This window comes from Lissotriton vulgaris, chromosome 5 (assembly GCF_964263255.1).
Source record: "Lissotriton vulgaris chromosome 5, aLisVul1.2, whole genome shotgun sequence".
Classification (NCBI taxonomy): domain Eukaryota; kingdom Metazoa; phylum Chordata; class Amphibia; order Caudata; family Salamandridae; genus Lissotriton; species Lissotriton vulgaris.
Genome location: NC_141693.1, coordinates 1,894,945,299 through 1,894,962,786, shown reverse-complemented (window position 1 = coordinate 1,894,962,786; position 17,488 = coordinate 1,894,945,299). Strand labels below are relative to the sequence as shown.

General features: G+C 45.2%; 1 protein-coding gene across 1 annotated transcript in view; it reads right to left on the bottom strand.

Annotated features, from left to right (window-relative positions):
* LOC147717647 (E3 ubiquitin-protein ligase TRIM17-like) overlaps window positions 1-13,595 on the bottom strand; it is a 34,871-nt gene extending 21,276 nt beyond the window's left edge. Inside the window, exon 1 of the mRNA XM_086919870.1 lies at window positions 13,158-13,595. Coding sequence (XP_086775996.1) covers window positions 13,158-13,595 — 438 coding nt within the window. The remainder of the gene's footprint in view (window positions 1-13,157) is intronic.
* Between the last annotated feature and the right edge of the window lie 3,893 nt (window positions 13,596-17,488).

Genomic DNA, 17,488 nt, shown 5'->3' with positions numbered 1-17,488 from the left:
CAAGCCACACTGGTGTCATCTTCTCCTAGTTGGGCCAGCTTTTGCGAGCTGCCCTATGACTACCTCCCGCACAAAGCACCTACAACAGGAAAACTACTGCATTTGCTACCACTGCCAACCATAGCAGTTGAGGTGGGGTCTGGATGAGAGAGAAGCAGGAAGAACAAAGCCCAGATGAGGAAGCACAAACCATGCTGGAGGGCACTGTTGTGTCTGCAATTGAGGCCCCGGTATGTGTGCGGACTCAGCAGGGTGGAAGATCGCCTCAGGCCTGCCAATAAATACAGAGAGCCAGGGTATGTGGTTCTTTCGGCTACCGCATGCGTGCGTCCACTGACGTCACGTCGCAGTAGTTGCTTTATTAAACATGCATCACATGACCAAGACCATATATCTGGCCAAGTCTTAGTGGGGGTGCGACCCCAGGCACCCCTGCCTCAGACTCCACATCGGGGCACCCTGCTGGTCGCATCCGTTACCTCACGGGTAAAACATAACATTCCTCCCCAAAACAAAAGTTCAAAACAACAAGACTCAGGTTAACCAGGTGGGGGTTGGACCCTAATCACAATGTTCAATACAAGAGGAACAGTCTTACGTGAAGTAGTCCTTCAGCTTGCAGGTCGGCTCAGGGTTACGTCGGAGCTGGTAATGGGAACTCCCACGCCAGTTTGGTTCTCCATCTGACTCCTCACTAGAGACAAGGCTTTAGGCCCCCGTGGGGCTCTCCGGCACTTCGGCATTTCCTGACGCACTGGTGTCATTGTCCAAAAACAGTCCAGTGTCCGCACCGACGGGTTGTCGAGTAGAATTGCCCGCTTCCTCCGATGGATTGTCTGCTGGCTGAGCATCTTCAGATGACCGGTTAAACCTCACGGCGCCACGGTCCAAAGATGCAATCTCAGATGGGTGAAACTTCTTAAAGTGTGAGATGTTTCGCGATACGGTCTCGCCACCTCTCTGGGCCATCACCCGCGTGCCTTGCACACTGACAACAGTCCAAGGGTGTCTTTCATATGGGAGACTGAACTTGCTGCTGGTCATGCGGTTTTGAGTAGGACTTTCCGCCCCCGTTCCAGATGCACCTGCTGAGCTCCCCTGCGCTGGCTGACTTGAGCATGCACACATCGTCTGTGTTATTCTATCCTGTGGTCGTCTGGGGGTCTGAGCACCATGGGGGGTGATTCGGGATGGAGTCAATGATAACCCACCCCATCAAAAGATGCCCTGGAGCCAGACCAGTTGTGGTGTGAGGAGTCTGATTGTAGTTTCCCAAGAACGCGTATAGAGCTAGCTCCATGTGCTGATGGCATTCTTGGGCTAAGCGGATTACCTTGTTTAAGGTTTGCATGAATCACTCTACCTCCCTGTTGGCCAGCGGCCAGCGAGGGGTGGTCCTCCGGAGTTTGATACCCTGGGAGATCAGGTAAGTAGCTCTCTCTTGTCCTTGGAAAGGCAGTCCATTATCATTTTTCAGATCTTGAAAGATGCCATTATTTGCTATCTCTTTCTCCAACTTCGGGATTGTTTCGGCAGCACTCAGCATGTTGACAATCTCTATTTTCCGGATAATTGGAGTGGTCGTCAATGGCCACAAATGTATGTTTCCTGTCCAGCAGACTTCCAAAATTAAAGCTGACACTCGCCCATGGACGTGGTGGCCTCGGCTAAGTGATCACAGGTGCAGGCTTATGAGTTTCTCCGGTCTCTTGGCACCAGTGGCACTCACGGACGGCAGCTTCCACGAACTCATCCATTAAGGGAAACCATACTTTTGTTTGTAGCCTTGACTTGGTGTTGACCATTCATTGGTGCCCACTGTGGGCCAGTTGAATCACTCGGGCAGTCAGAGAGGAAGGGACAACCAGCCGATGTCCTCGCATGAGACATCCTGTGTGGTCTTCCGTTAATTCCTGATAGATGTGGTATAGGTTTTCCAAGATTCGTCGTGTCTCCACATCATATAGTGCATTGAGTAAATGGGGATACAAACTAGTCGCACACTCAGGCTATGCTAGAGGGTCAAGGGGAGTGGGTATCCTTCTCCGGAACACATTCGATTTTATTGTTCAGTGCAACTCTCATGACCCACAGGGACGCTTCATGGCGATCTCTGAATACTGGGAGGGCGTCTATTTAACATAATTTCACTATACATCCCCAAGAGACTACATGCAACTGCACTGACAGATTTGGGCTCACTCATTGTTAAGCTGCCACAGGGCAATTGATCATTGGAGGCGACTGTAATGCAGCAATTAATATGGAACGCGATAGATGGCCGTCACGGGCCGTGATCCCTTGGGGGAATTATTAGCAGACTATTGAGAGGCACTCAGCCTTGTGGATATTTAGGGAACAAACAACCTAAGCGCTAACTAATTTCCTTTCCACCCTGGGGCACACTGTGTCTCTTGGGCATAGACTATATATTTGGACTGGGACAATTCTCTCAATGGTTTGGGGATGTGGGTCTCCTCCCTCGGGGTCTCTCGGATCACTCCCTTATTTCTGCGGTCTATTAGTGTGAGGCTTGACCCGATGGGCCGCATTGTCCCGATTGTTTCCTGAAGATACTGCACATTCGCACGGATTTACAAAAGAACAAGGGTTCTGTGGATTTGACCCAGGTCCTCGGGAGGACTTCAAGACAGTGCTAAGTGGTCAGGGTATTGCCTCAATGGCAGGTCACAAAAAAGAAAAGATGGCGCGGTTGGAGGACCTTGAGAGGGAACTCCACTGCCTTGAATCCGACTTGATAGCTACAGATTTGCAGAAGTCAGATATAAATTAAGAATCAAAAAGAATGAATACAAAGACACTTGAGGAGGCAGCAAAACTTAGATATGGAGCAAACCTCCATCGTCTATATGACGTGGGAGATAAAGCAAGAAAGCTACTAGCCTGGTTAGACAAATAGAAAGCAGCGTCTAGGTGGATACTGGAAATTACCACGAAAAATTGAGCTCCTACGCGGAACAGGCAGGGCATATCGAACGCCTTTGCTGCATACTATGCGGAATTATGCACACCACAGACATCCTGGCGAACTATTGTCCACCCTCAATAAGGCCTTCCTTCAGTCAGACCTTACTGAGGACGAAGTGACGAAGGCCATCAAATCCTTGAACTCAGGCCCCAAAGGCCTCCCAATTGAATTATATAAGTTGATAGCATCTAAGTTGCCCCCCATTTGGTCAAAATGTTGCATGAAAGCCTGGATATTACCAGATGATCAAAGATTAGCTAGTATCATTGTGATCCAAATGCCGGGAAATCACTGGACCGCTGTTCATCTTACAGGCCAATCTTCCTGCTAAATTCCGAAGTAAAAATCTTAACAAAATTGCTGGCAAATAGGTCAACCCTGACCTTGAGCTCATTAACACATCCTGTTCGGTCAGGCTTCATGCCAGGTAGAAATACTGAATTAAAACTGAGACGCCTTAATGTAATACTGGGGACGACACATACTAACCTGGAGAACGCCCTGGTAGTTTCACTGGACGTCAAAATGGTGCTTGATGTGCTGGAATGGCCCATGTTATTTGCCGTATTATAGAAACAAGGTTTCAGTCCGAAATTATCCGCTTGGATTCGGCTCCTCTATACAGATCCTATAGCACAGGTTTTGGTAAAAGGAGGTAGATCAGCAGTATTCACCTTATAAAGAGGCACAAGGCAAGGCTGCCCCCTTTCCCCACTTATATTCGCTTTGGCCTTGCAGTCCTTGGTGGGGCGACCCTCTAATTAGAGGGCTCAAGTGGTTGGAAACCAGGGAGGACCGAATCTCCCTTTATGCAGACTATATCCTTTTATATATGGCCAACCCTTATGTCTCGCAACATAGGATCTCCCATATTTTGGCCCTATTCCAAACATACTCCTATACTACCAATTGGGACAAATCAGTAATATTCGTCCTTAGTGGTGATACTGCCCAGGTTCCAAGGTCCTGCGTGGCCAAGTCGGTGATGGAGGGATTTCAGTACCTGGGCCTATACATTACTAAGGACCGACAATCTTTTATGACCACAATCTGGAGAACCCTACCCCTCACATTGTTGAAACAAGCTGCTCTTTTATAAAGACGTATTTCTCCGGGTATTCACCCAGTACCACTTCATTTGGTTAAAGTCCTGCTTGAATGCCAATACTTCCTAATTTCTTGATTGGCAAGGTCTAAATTGGGTCTCATTAGAGTTAAGAGTCTCTTCCTTGTAGGGATAAATGTGGGAGCGGGTAATCTGTCTTCACCTGTTCATTGCAACAACATCCTTCTAGATTTAGTCTAGTACTCTAAATTATGATGCCAAAGCGTTTCGACCTCTGTGATAGTGGACCCCTTGAATTATATGAGGTCTTCCTCAGGGCAGAGTCAGTTAAGCGTAGGACAGGTTTCTGTTTCGCTTGTCATCTGGGGTGAAAGTATTGCGAATTCTTGTATTGTCTTTACAAGAGTGTGGCTCCCATTCAGGTTGGGGGGGGGGAGCAAGGGAACTTCTTTGTAGTCCTCTTGCTTTTGTGTTTCGTGCTTCTTGTGTCTATTTGGGTTTAGGTATCTTTGTATCGCTGTCTTCCGACTTTTGTTTTTAATCCGGAGTGATCTTCGTCCTGAAAACGGGTATATTATCTTTCTTCCGCCAGCCGGGTCACGTCTCATACGTTTTTGTTGGTAATTTTAATATTGAATTATTTCTATAGATTTCCACTCACGTTGCCAATTGTAAATAGTGTATGTTGTATATATTCATGTGTAAATTACTAAGACATGGAATGTAGACAGATTTATGTGCATGGACTGTAATCATATCTAACCAAAAAATTGTATATAAAGAATAAAGAAAAAATAAGAGACAAGTAGAGTCAATAAACAGGACTTCTGCTATCAACAAATTAGTGTATAATTCATGGTGTCAGGGGCATATTCTTTGTAAGACTATTTTGAATATGATATTGGTACTGATAACTGTTGTAAATGAAGCTAGTAGACAGATGTACAGCTTAATAAGTGTTTATTAAGCACCACAGAGAATAGCTGGTGTTCCCATCATCAAGCAGGGAGCTAACTGAACAAGGCAGAACACATAAGAAGATGACATCAGGGAAATGGAATGCAGGACTTAAAGGGGTACAGAGAAACACAAGTGCAGAGAATACAACATATCCTCTTCCCTTCATAAGGAGAAGCAAACAAAAAAAAAACAAAGGAGGGTAAGACTAATTAAAACATACTAAGTACATGCTCTTCGTTACAGAGAGAGACCTTACTTACAAACAAAATTGCGTAAATGACCTGGGGGTCTCCTCACTCTCTGAGTTCTACTAGCACAAGACCCATTGGTACTGCTGGCACTAGACTCATTGGTTCTCATCGGTTCTCGCTCGGCTTTTTTATACAGAGCCACGCGCCTCAGGTTCCAACTCTCACCGTTAAATAGGGTGACAAATCTTTTATGGACAGACTTGACCTTAAATGGTCCCCTGAACTTCGTCAATCCAGCACCCACTCGACCCGGTTTGACTTTCACCCAATCATTCACAGCAAATTTACATGCACCATCTGATTCAGAGGCAGTGTCAGGCTCACCAGGACCAGCAGGAAGGTCAGCGTTCAGATACTCTTTCATCCATGCAGCAACCAGCTTAGTGCCCGCTGAACGTCCCCTCATGACAGAAAACGGAACCAAACCGGTCACACTATTTTCAGTAGTCCTGTAGGCCCACACCAGGTCATTGACCAAACTCCTCACATCCATCCTAGAGGAAATCGCCATTTGAATGGCACCCTTAACCATGCGGTTGGCCCTCTCAACTATGCCATTCCCCTGGGGGTTGTAAAGTGAGGTCCTGGAGTGTGCAATGCCGCACCTTCCCAAGAAATTAGCCATCTCCAGGGAGGTGAGCTGCGTCCCATTGTCAGTAATGATCCTTATAGGAAAACCTTCCTCTCTAAAGATCTCACTCAGCACAGCAATAGTGTTGATCGTAGTGATCTCCTTCATGAATTTGACTACCAACCACTTGGAAGAGACATCAACCACTACTAGCCCGAACCTCAAATCCTGACTCAACTGGTGGAAAGGGCCAATAAAATCAAGACATATAGTGTGCCATGGACACCCAGGATCTGCTATTGAGCCACAGCTAGTATGGCTACCCACTTTAAGTCTCTTCTCGCTTTCCAAGCAATCAGAACATCTCTCCACCCACTGAGAAATTTCGGAGTCCATTCCGGGCCACCAAAAATTTTCTCTGATTCTCCTCTTGGTAAGGGACTGCCCTAGGTGACCCTCATGGGCTAATTTAAATAAAGCAAAACGCACTTCATGAGGAGGAATGAATTTGTCATCCATTAAAATCATGAACCCCTCTTTATCCAAGATAGACAATTGTTCCAGAACTTTTAAATAAGGACGAAGTGCAGGAGATACGCAACTCTCTCTCCTTGGACCCTTCGCAATCATGTCTTTGACCTCACACAACACCACATCTTTAGCCATGGATGTATTCCATAAACTCCTACTAATTGCCCCAGCACACATATCTACAACTTCGTCCACAGCAGCCACAGAACCCTCCGAGTTGAGAGACTCCACTCCTAACTTGTCCACCTTCTCCCAAGGTAGCGGAAGTCTAGAGAGTCCATCCGCCTGGCAATTCCTCCAACCGGGGATATACTCCACAGTGTACAAGTACTCTTGGATCCTAGCAGCGAGTCTAGCTAACCTTGCGGAACCCTTGCCAGCACCACCAGGCGAAAGTATTTTAACCAAGGGTTTGTGATCTGTCAATAAAGTGAACTTGAACCCCCACAGGTACATCCTATAATACTCGCAACCCCATGCTGCGGCTAGAGCTTCACGCTAGATTATAGAGTAATTCCTTTCGGCTGTAGTGAGTGTCCTCGAGGCAAACGCTACCGTCTTAAGGCCAGATTCATGTACTTGAGCCAGAACCGCCCCCAGACCCACAGCACTTGCATCCACTGTCAAAACTGACTTGCGGTTGGTGTCAAACGGTGTCAATATGCCTGCCTCGCAAATTTCAACCTTGATTCTTTTAAAACACTCGTCTTGTTCCACGCCCCACACAAACTTGCATCCATTCCTCAACAGCACCTTGATTCTTTCAGTTTTCTCTGCCAAATCCCTTACAAACTTAGCGTAGTACTCAAGGAGGCCGAGGAAAGACCTCAACTGATCTTTATCGCATGGGGGTGGTGCATTTCTAATGGAGTCCAATAAGTCTCTCTTGGGTTTTACCCCGTCGACAGACAAGGTATATCCAAGATATTCAACCTCCTCCACTGCAAATTTACACTTCTCTTTCTTGAGAGTCAATCCTGCCTGTTCCATTCTCTCCAAGACGGTCTTCAAAATCACATTGTGTTCTTCAACAGTTGCACCAAATATCAGAACGTCATCCTGAAAATACACTACGTTGTTCACACCCTTGAGTACAGCACCCATCATCCTTTGGAATACCCCGGCTGCGGAGGTGAGTCCAAAAGGCATTCGTGTAAATTGATATATCCCTTCAGTTGTTATGAACGCCGTCAGTGCTTTTGAGTCTTGGTGTAGTTTTATTTGATGATAGGCGCTGCGAAGGTCCAACTTAGAAAAATACTTTCCACCTTTTAGTGATAGGACCAACTCATTGATGTTCGGTAAGGGGAAGTTGTCTACTACAATGTTCTGGTTCAGGGTGCGAAGGTCCACACAAAAACGAAATTTTCCATCAGATTTGGTTGTAATAACTACGGGAGAAATCCAGGGTGACGTTTCGATCTGCTCTATCACACCCTGATCTAGCATCTCTTTTAGCATCTTCTTCACCTCCTCTCGTGCAATGAATGGAACCTTTCTCACCCTGTGTTGCATAGGTGTGGCATCATCCCGCAGAACAATTTTGTGCACATAACCCTTCAACTCTCCTATATGCTCGTCAAACAGGCCATTCATCCCTTCAACTATCGAATCTGTGGTTATGCTATCTACCACCATCACTTGTTGGGCTGCCCTGGGATTTATTATTATTCCTAGGTCATACTGTTGTCCCCATCCTAAAATCGCAGGACCAGATTTGGCTACATACAATTTACCTTCAGCCGAGCGATCTTTAAATGATATTACGCATACCATAAACCCAATCACATCTATACTTTCACCCTGATAACCACAGGCACTAATGTCACTAGCAGATAGCTGCACATCCTTCCAATTCGCTAAATACATGTCCATGGGAATAATAGTCCATAAGGATCCAGGATCAACCATCAGCTGAACCTCAATTTTATCAATAAGAAATAGGGCTTTTGGTCTGAATCTTCTTCCAGGCTCACCTTCATTCACACCATCCCCACCTAGACACAATATTTTGTTGGCACCTTCTATACTAACGATATCTCTTGCTTCTTCCCTGTTGCCGACAACAGCTACTTTATCTACATTTGCACCCCTACACATCTTTGCGAAATGTCCTTTCCTTCCACACTTCCTACACATTTTATCGATTGCAAAGCATCTCCTAAAGTCTGAACTGTGAAAAGTACTCCCACATCTACTGCACATTCTTCCTTGAAATTTATTCCTGTCATTGCCTGAGAACGCATAGTTAAATCTCCTCTGACCACTTCCACCCTGGTCCACACTTTTCTTATTCACAACAGCAACCTCATCCTGATCAACACAAGAAACTCCATTCCCTTGAACATTTTCCTTTGAGTTATCTTTCCTGTCCATCTCTTTCATGCATGCATTGGATTCCTCAACCACTTTTGCAATATCAATGGCCATTTGTAGAGTAGGATTTTTTGCTGCCCACAGTTTTTCCTGCATCTTTTTGTTCCGGCATTGTACTATCAGCTGGTCTCTTATCATTTCGTCTCTTATCTCTCCAAAATTACATTTAATTGACAGCTCGCGTAACCTGGCCACAAATTGGTCTACTGATTCCTCATTCCTTTGAGGTTGGGTGTAAAATTTGTGCCTTGCCATGACAATATTTACTTCTTTCGCGTATTGTTTCTTCATCCGAGCTTTGGCTTCTGTATATACATTGCTTATTGCTCTACCATCTTGATTTACTGCTACAGGAAGATATTTAAAAGAATGTTGTCCTTCTTTGCCTAAAACACTTAACAAAAGGGCTTTTTTTCTAATTGCACTGAAATCTTTCCCATCAAGTGCCTCAATATAGTTCTCAAAAATGTCTATCCATTCATCCCATTCGATGGGTGGATCTCCAGTAGTTTGTAGAAACAATGGAGGTGCAATGACATTCAAGTTTTCCTTTTTAAAATTCTTTAAATGTCAACTCTTCCTCAATAAACGTGTGAAATGTGTAGGAAATCGTGTTAGTAGTAACTTTTCAATGTATGCTGCTTTGAGTCAAATAGACAAACAAATACGAATTGTGAATAACTCTCTCACCCTTTAATTCTACTGCAGGCACTTGTTTTCTTTTCAGTCACTCGAAATTCAATTTGTAAATAATTGTAAATAACTCTTTCATCCTTTTAATTCTACTCCATACGCTTGTTTCCGTTTTTTTTTTTGATACCTTTCAGTCACTCGAAATTCGATCTGTAAATAACTCTCTCTCACCCTTTAATTCCGCTGCAGACACCTGTTTCCGTTTTTAGATGTCGTTTCTAGTCACTCGGTATGCCACTGGAAGCGTCTGTTCTCACACGGTGCAATGTTTATTGCTAGCGATGTTTTGCTTTACAGAAACGGTATCGGTTGCTTGGATACCAGAGAAGCTTTAAGATGGCCGCCACGTACGTTACGTTGCGCAGTCACGTCACTGCCAGTACGTCATCTCCGTCAATGACGTTTGTTTCCTTCTTGTCCGAGAGTTTCTTTCCTGACGCTGGCGTAGATGGCTCCGTTGAAAGGAAACAAAGGCATGAAATAGAACGGTGAGTCTCTTGCTCGTGGAGTTTACTCGTGCGTCTTTCTGCTCGAGGCTTATTTAAAAAATGCAGGCAGTGAGTTTCTCCGTTTGTACCGGTGATGCCGGTTCACACAAGGGGCCAAATCCAAATGTTCGCCAAATGTGATAAATACAACACAAATTGGTCCGTTTTCTCTGCAGGAGCTGTGCACTCGCTCACCTCAATTTTAAAATGTGCACATAAAAAAAAAACTTGTCTTTGCTCCAAAGTTTGTGTAACAAAGTAAGAGATGCAGTTCCTTTAGCAGAGTGAGTCTTTTTACAATCCAAACGCAAATAGGTGTACTTTTTTACCATCCAGTCACGAATAGATACAAGATGTAAATAGGTAAATATTCTCTCAAACTCACCAGTTGTTTTGGGAATCTTGTAGACTTTCGTTCAAGATGTGATATTCTTTTTCTCCACGGTAGCAAGGATATTTCTATTACTGTACTTTGAAATAAGCGATTCTTCTTCTTTTCTTCTGAATTTGCGTAGTTTTGGAAATGGGTGAGAATATTTTCTTTTTTTCTCAAAATTTGCGTGGTTCTTTTCACCAGTGGAGTTCTCCTCCCTCTGTGGTTGTTCAGCTTCTCCTGCTCCTCGTCGCCATGTGTTGTAAATGAAGCTAGTAGACAGATGTACAGCTTAATAAGTGTTTATTAAGCACCACAGAGAATAGCTGGTGTTCCCATCATCAAGCAGGGAGCTAACTGAACAAGGCAGAACACATAAGAAGATGACATCAGGGAAATGGAATGCAGGACTTAAAGGGGTACAGAGAAACACAAGTGCAGAGAATACAACAATAACCTAATCGCTCCCCATAAAATGATGGCACTACCCTGATTCTCATACATACTGCAAAACACTCCACACCAAGTCCCCCCCAACATATTTTCAAGCTATAGAAGCAACTGTTAGAACACTTTTGTGGCATGAGAAAGCTACAGAAAAACTTTACATAAACTTACAAAGATCTGGAATGGAGTGGGGTTGCCCTTCCGGCCTTGCAATATTATTACTGGGCCGCACAACTAGCAGTAGTCAATCATTGGGTGCATTGGCCACCATAGGACCCAGCTTACAGAATGGACCGATATAATATGGCAACAGTAGGGTCGGTATATGGGGGAAGACGCAATATTCCACCTCATACCCCCTCGTCAATAACAATCAAAATCTGGAACAAGAAATTGACTGCATTAGGGTGACGTGACAGAATTACACAGGCCACTCCTCTTTGGGACTCGATACACCTAGGCCTAATGGCGAAATACCAGGGTATGATAAATGGGGCCTTATAGGTCTCTTGCGGGTGGGCGACCTGTGGACTAGTAAAGGTGTATAACATTTTACTGTATTACAGCAGGAGCACAAGGTAGCACTCACAGAAATATTGTGTTACCATCAAATAAATCATGCACTGAAACAAGCAATCCCCCAAACAGAGGACCTGCCTGAATCATCCCCATTAGAAGACAGACTAATCGATGATTACATTCCAAAGAAGGCAATCTCCCGAACATAACAGAAAATATCTAAATAATTCCCCGGAGAATTTACCGAAACTCAGAGGGAGATGGGGGGGAGGGGATGACCTGGGACCTGGACACGTAGATGATGAGGAATGGTTGAAGGAGACTGTGTCCCCAAAAGAAGTTGCTATACGTTCCCGTTTCCGATTGGTCCAACAGAAACCCTACACAGAACGTACTATGCCTGCACCATTCTTGGAAAAATGGGAAAAGAACCTTATTGCAGTGTATCAGGGGCTGTGGAGGCGAGGGCACCTTCTTCCATATTTTGTGAGACTGTCCCATAATCCAAAATTATTGGGGAGAATTGAAACCTGGGGTGGATTCGGTTCCGACAGAAAATATTGACCTCACCTCCCGATTAGGCCTGTTGAATATATAGGGAACGTCAGATCTTACAAGAGGAGGAAGATTATGGGTCACAATTGGCCTCATGGTCGCGAAACACAATATAGCAAGAAAGTGAGGCTCATATTCTAGACCAACCCATGGGGATTGTGAGGAGGATATGGATTGGTGTATACAAGCAGAGCGGGTTGTCTATGAGAGCAGGGGGTGCACCCATAAGTGGTCCAAAAGCTGGGGAAACTGGAATACTGACAGAGGGATGCTGTGTCCACCCGTCCAGGCAACCACTCAGCTGGAAGAGTAGTGACTCTGTGTGGAGATGGCGGAGCCCACGTCCTACCAATTGTTATTCTGTATATTTGGAGATGTGTGTAGACGATTATTGCTTATGTATGTATTGCCACAGTTGTCCATCTGTAAGAATTAAACTGCTGCAGTTCTGCTATCTGCCTATAATAAAAAGAGCTATACAAAAACTAAATGCACCACAGTCTACACACCACACCCTTTCTGAAAAGGCAGGGCTCATTTGCTACACTTGTTCAATGTGTGAAGCTTGGCTTTTTCACAATTCCTGTGACTTTAGTGATGTAACATTGATGGAAGCACTCCCACTCTTGAAACTGTTCCACTACCACTGAAGGGGTTTACTGTGGGAGGCGGATCTACACCTTCCCTAGACGTATTGCATACACACTGTGTGCTCCTCTGCAGCCTCTGGAGTCAGGAGCACTGTGTTTCCTGCCCGGCCTCTGACCCAGACTAGAAGCACACACTCACACACCTTGTACTCTTGTGTATCCTCTCCATTGGGGGCACAGTTAGGGTTGGCAGCTTTCCCAGAGAAAAACACAGGCCATTAGTTCACATTTTAATATTCTGCAAAGGCCCGCACAAACAACTTAATAGAAAATAGTCCGTGTTCATGGCCTTTCTGTCTTTGTTAACGTTTATAGTCAGTCGGTGATCAATACACAGGCTGGGTAACATATTTTAAAAGTCATTTCTTCTTAAATTTACTGGTTAAAGTGTGTACTGATACGGAGTAAAAAAACGCGGTATTTTCTCAATGGTTGTACCGGATGGGATATTAAACCATTGGTCAGGCCAGTTGGCACCCGCAATAACAATATGAGGCTGGACTACCCCATCTCTGGAACTAAATAATATATACAAACCTTGTGCTCCTGGGCAGACTCTCGAATGGAGAGTAGCATGCAGCCTGTCCCAGCCTCTGTCCCAGCCTCTGACCCACCTCTATACCACACCTACCTCGCTCGTACCCTGTACTCTGGTTCCACCCCGGACCCAGCTCTGTCGCAAACTTACCTTGTACTCCTGGGCAGCCTCTCGAATGGGGAGCACCCTGTGGGGCTTGTGGTCACGTGACACGCCGCAGACCACACAGATGGGCTCCTGGTCGTCTTCACAGAAGAGTTTCAGTTTCTCTTCGTGTTCTCGGCACAGATTCGCCTCATGGGGGGTCGCGGTCTGTGCCTGGGTCGCGCTCTGTGCCTGAAACTGTTTGGAGATTTCCACCACGTTCGCCAGGTGCCTGTTGGGCCGGAGGGATTTGTTCTGAGAGATTTCTCTGCACTGAGGACAGGGGAAGTCTGTCTGCAGCCGCAGCCCCTCCCAACACCGAGTGATACAGGACAGACAGAAGGTGTGTCCACACTCCACGGACACGGGGTCTCTGAAATACTCCAGGCAGATGGAGCAGGTGGCCTCCTCCTTCAGACTCTGGACAGGAGCCGCTGCAGCCATGTTCCTTCCGTCCCTTCCCGAGATGAAGTGGTGAAGATGTTTCTCCCAGTTTGTGAAGTGAGAGTGTATGTCCCGCCTTCCTTACACCCCTCCCACCTTCACTGGCTGCTGTACCTGCCCTGAGAGAGTCTGCCGGGCAGACTGGGGGCTGTCAGCCTTTAACCTAGGAGAGAAAGGAGTGTCTGAGAATATCAATTTATTTATTTATTTATTTATTGCATATTTTATATAGCGCGAAGGTATTGGAGCGCTTTACATGAGAACCGTATTTACATGACACATTCAGGCAGATTGTTTGTATCTCAGCTGGGAGTGTCAACAGTTTACCTGGGAACTTACGAAGTTGTGCTGGGAGTGCCTACAGGAGTATAGCCGAGGCCCCTAAGGCACAGCGAGAGGATGTGGTCCATCGGCTAGACTGCCGATTTCGGTAGTGGAAACCAAGGTTCGAGCATCGGGGTCGCGTCCACATCCTGTGATTTTGGGCAAATCACTTAATTGCACGTACCTGAACGTGTCATGTAAATACGGTGCTCATGTAAAGCGCTCTAATACCTTCGGGTCGAGTTCGCGCTATATAAATACATCTTTTAGGAGCCTCCCAAACTTTCATAGGGGGCCCGTCCAATATCTCTGAATACCCGTCAGGTCTGGGGAAACTCGGGGCCCATCTTCACATTCTGGAGGGGGGGGGGGGGGGGACATCATAATGTGCTATGCCACTGGATGTCGACAGATGACCCTGGAATGTCCGAGCCTGTACTTGGGATGTGTCAACAGCCAAGTACTATCTGAGCCTGTAGTGGGGGGTCTGCATCTTGGGGTGCCGGGGTGTGGCTGTGAGTGGAAAGGAATGGAAACCATCTGTGAAAATGTAACGTCCACCCAAGAGGACACCTTGGCGCTTGGAATAAAACTAACTTAATAGAGAAAACAGAGGCATCCGTAGGTAGGAGTGAGTGCAGCAGAGCAAGGAGCGTCTGCATGTGCGCCGGGAGTGTCTGAATGTTTGCTGTGAGCGCCACCATCATGAGGTCTGTGTCAGTTCTGATTAGTGACTCCATGTAACGTGTGACACCATTTTACAATCTTGGCCTTTTACTGAACTATACCTTGCCCGCTGTGATTGAATGGTAAAGCAAAACTACAAGTCCCATAATGCAAAGTACTGTTAGCTAAAAGGTCAGAACAGGCTGAAAGTGTCATGCTTGGCATGGGGCCTCTTATCAGCTCTGGATCCAAGTACCTGTTCTTTTGTGTGAGGGTGTCGGTGTCTGCAGTGATAGAGCGCGGAGGGTAAACCCACTCATTTACCATACTCACCTGGGCCCTACATACATTACATGAGCAAGTTTACCCTAAATCAACCACTCTACCAAGTATTCACTATTAGGTCCTATACCAATTTTCTTACCAATTATTGTAACCGGACCTAGAGAGTTAGTTTTAAAAGAAAGGCACTCAAATACATTTACTAAAATTTCATAAAAATACCCACAGACTCGAGAAGTTTTAACCTTTTATCTAAATAAAATTCTGGTAAATCATAGTCCATACATAATTCTTAATGAAGATTTCGAATAATGAGAATGATAATTGATAGTAACAGAAGCAGATTAGACTTTAGCAGCTTTGTCATTTAAGTGAAGGACGCAGAAGAAAGGGAACATACTAAAATCAAGTTGACTTTGCAGTTTCAATAACGTAAGGAAGGGAAAGAAGGGAACATACTAGAATAAAATGATTTTATAATTCAACCCAGATTTAGCTAAAGGACGGGTAAAACAGGGAACGTTCTATTAATTCAATTGACTTTATATTTCAAATGACATAGGAAAGGGAAGAAAAAGGGAAGCATGGATAATAATTACAGTCTTTACAATGTTATATTTACCTAATATAAATGAAGATCAACCCGGGCCAAGGGCTGGGACAAGGATAGGACCCCAGGAAAGTGCAGGTGCCAGAAAGAATGCAGGTAACAAAGGAAAACCAGGACAGGTACGGACCAATTTGGATCTGGACAGGACCACGTCAGGCTAAAACCGGCACCCGTAGCTAAAGGAACAGCGCCAGCGTTGAACCTCTCTGCAGCTAACAGTTGAACCCCAAATAGGTCAACAAATCCACGGACCAAGTGCTCCGCCAGCACCCGGTCCCTTAACCCCGATTGGGTTATCGAATCTTCGGACAGAGTGCTTCGCAGCCCCTCTGTTCTCGAGCCTATTGAGTGCGTTGGGTCAGTGACAGGTCAGCTATTCGACAAGTCGGACAACTAGCTAACTAAGCCTATCTAATTATACTATTTTTCAGGTCAAGGTACCACCGCCCAAATGTTGCAAATGTCAGAATCCCAATTTTGGATTGGACAAGAGGATGGGATTGTGTCATCACCCCACGCAAAATGAAACAATTGGATGAATATTAAATTCTACCATTCACGCCCATCACGATTTATTCCCATGAATACAGTTCTTGGTAAAGAGTTACAATGTTCATTTTGCTTCCTTTCGCTGGGTTGAAGTTCAGCTTCCCAGACACATCTTCTAGCAAAGCTTGCCTTGGCTGCTATTCAAGGATATCTGCTTCTGAATAGGTCGCTTCGAGCATGCGCAGAGTCATCCAAGATGGGGTTTGGAAATACGTGACAGGCCGGGTTAGCATAGTCATGAAAAAAAGGGTAGGTGAGAGGTGTGGCGCCACGGCCAGGGTGACTGACGCTGGAATCTGGAGATCACGGTTCGATCCCTGGCACCGGTGGCAGATTAGCTCAGCACCATGTGACACTGGGCAATAGCTTGCTTAATCTTCCCGACGGCCCCCCAGCACCTAGAGACCCTTACGGGTCATTGTTCGCGCTTTATAAATGTGGATTATTATTATGAAATAGAAAAAGAAACCGTTTAAGATAAAGAATAAATGTCTTCACTGTATACCACTTGTTTCTACTCTAAGTCCATTATTCCATATTTAACTAATGCACTAGGATTAGGCAAGACGAACAGCTTGGCAAAAGCAGCGATGCAAGCTTCATGCACGCTGTTAACATAGAGCAGCCATTTTATTACTAATGCGCAGAAGCGAAGGATTCCCTCCAGAAAATTAATTTGTCATGTCACGTGAGAGAGACACACGCATGCGCAATAGGAAAACCCAGGTAGCAGCCGCCATTTTATTAGCAAGCGGATTACAGTTAGTAAAATCACATAGACAAGCGTCATTTGGATGCTAAAGTGTAATGAAATGTAAATATTAATTCACTAAACATATTAGTTAGTATATTATTTGTTATGACGAGAGAGTTGAGTCCAAGCAAGTCGCTGTACATGCAAATCCTTGCTCCATCAGCAGTCTCTGAGCTGTAATCGGAGAGTCAGCCACTGACATGGGAGTTGTGGCTGGGGGTATCAGCAGCTTACTGGAAAGAGGCTTCAACCTGAGAATGTGAAACCAGTGAAGCCCTTTCAAAGCCAATAGGTTTGGTTTATAACTGATGCTTCCAGCCATGAAGAAACGTATCCATCTGTACACACACTCAGGGCCGGTCATAGGATATGTGGGGCCCCGAGCAGAATAGGAACATGAGAGGCCCCTAAGCAGAGACGACGAGGAATCGAAATTTGCCTAGCTAGTGTGACGGTAAGTTTCAATTCTATTAAGGACACGGAGGCGAGGATTATGCTTTTCTTTCTCCGCCATTTATTAAAATACAAAACGCACAGCAGCCAAGAAAAGCTCTTATTGGAACATCATCAACGATTTCAATAAAAGGAAGAAAAAACCATCAAATAAAATCAACATAGTGCAAATGTCCCAGACTTTAACTTCAAGTCCCAGCACTCCAACTTGTAAGGATCCGAGGGTAGTCCTTTCACAGTGACCATTATCCTTAT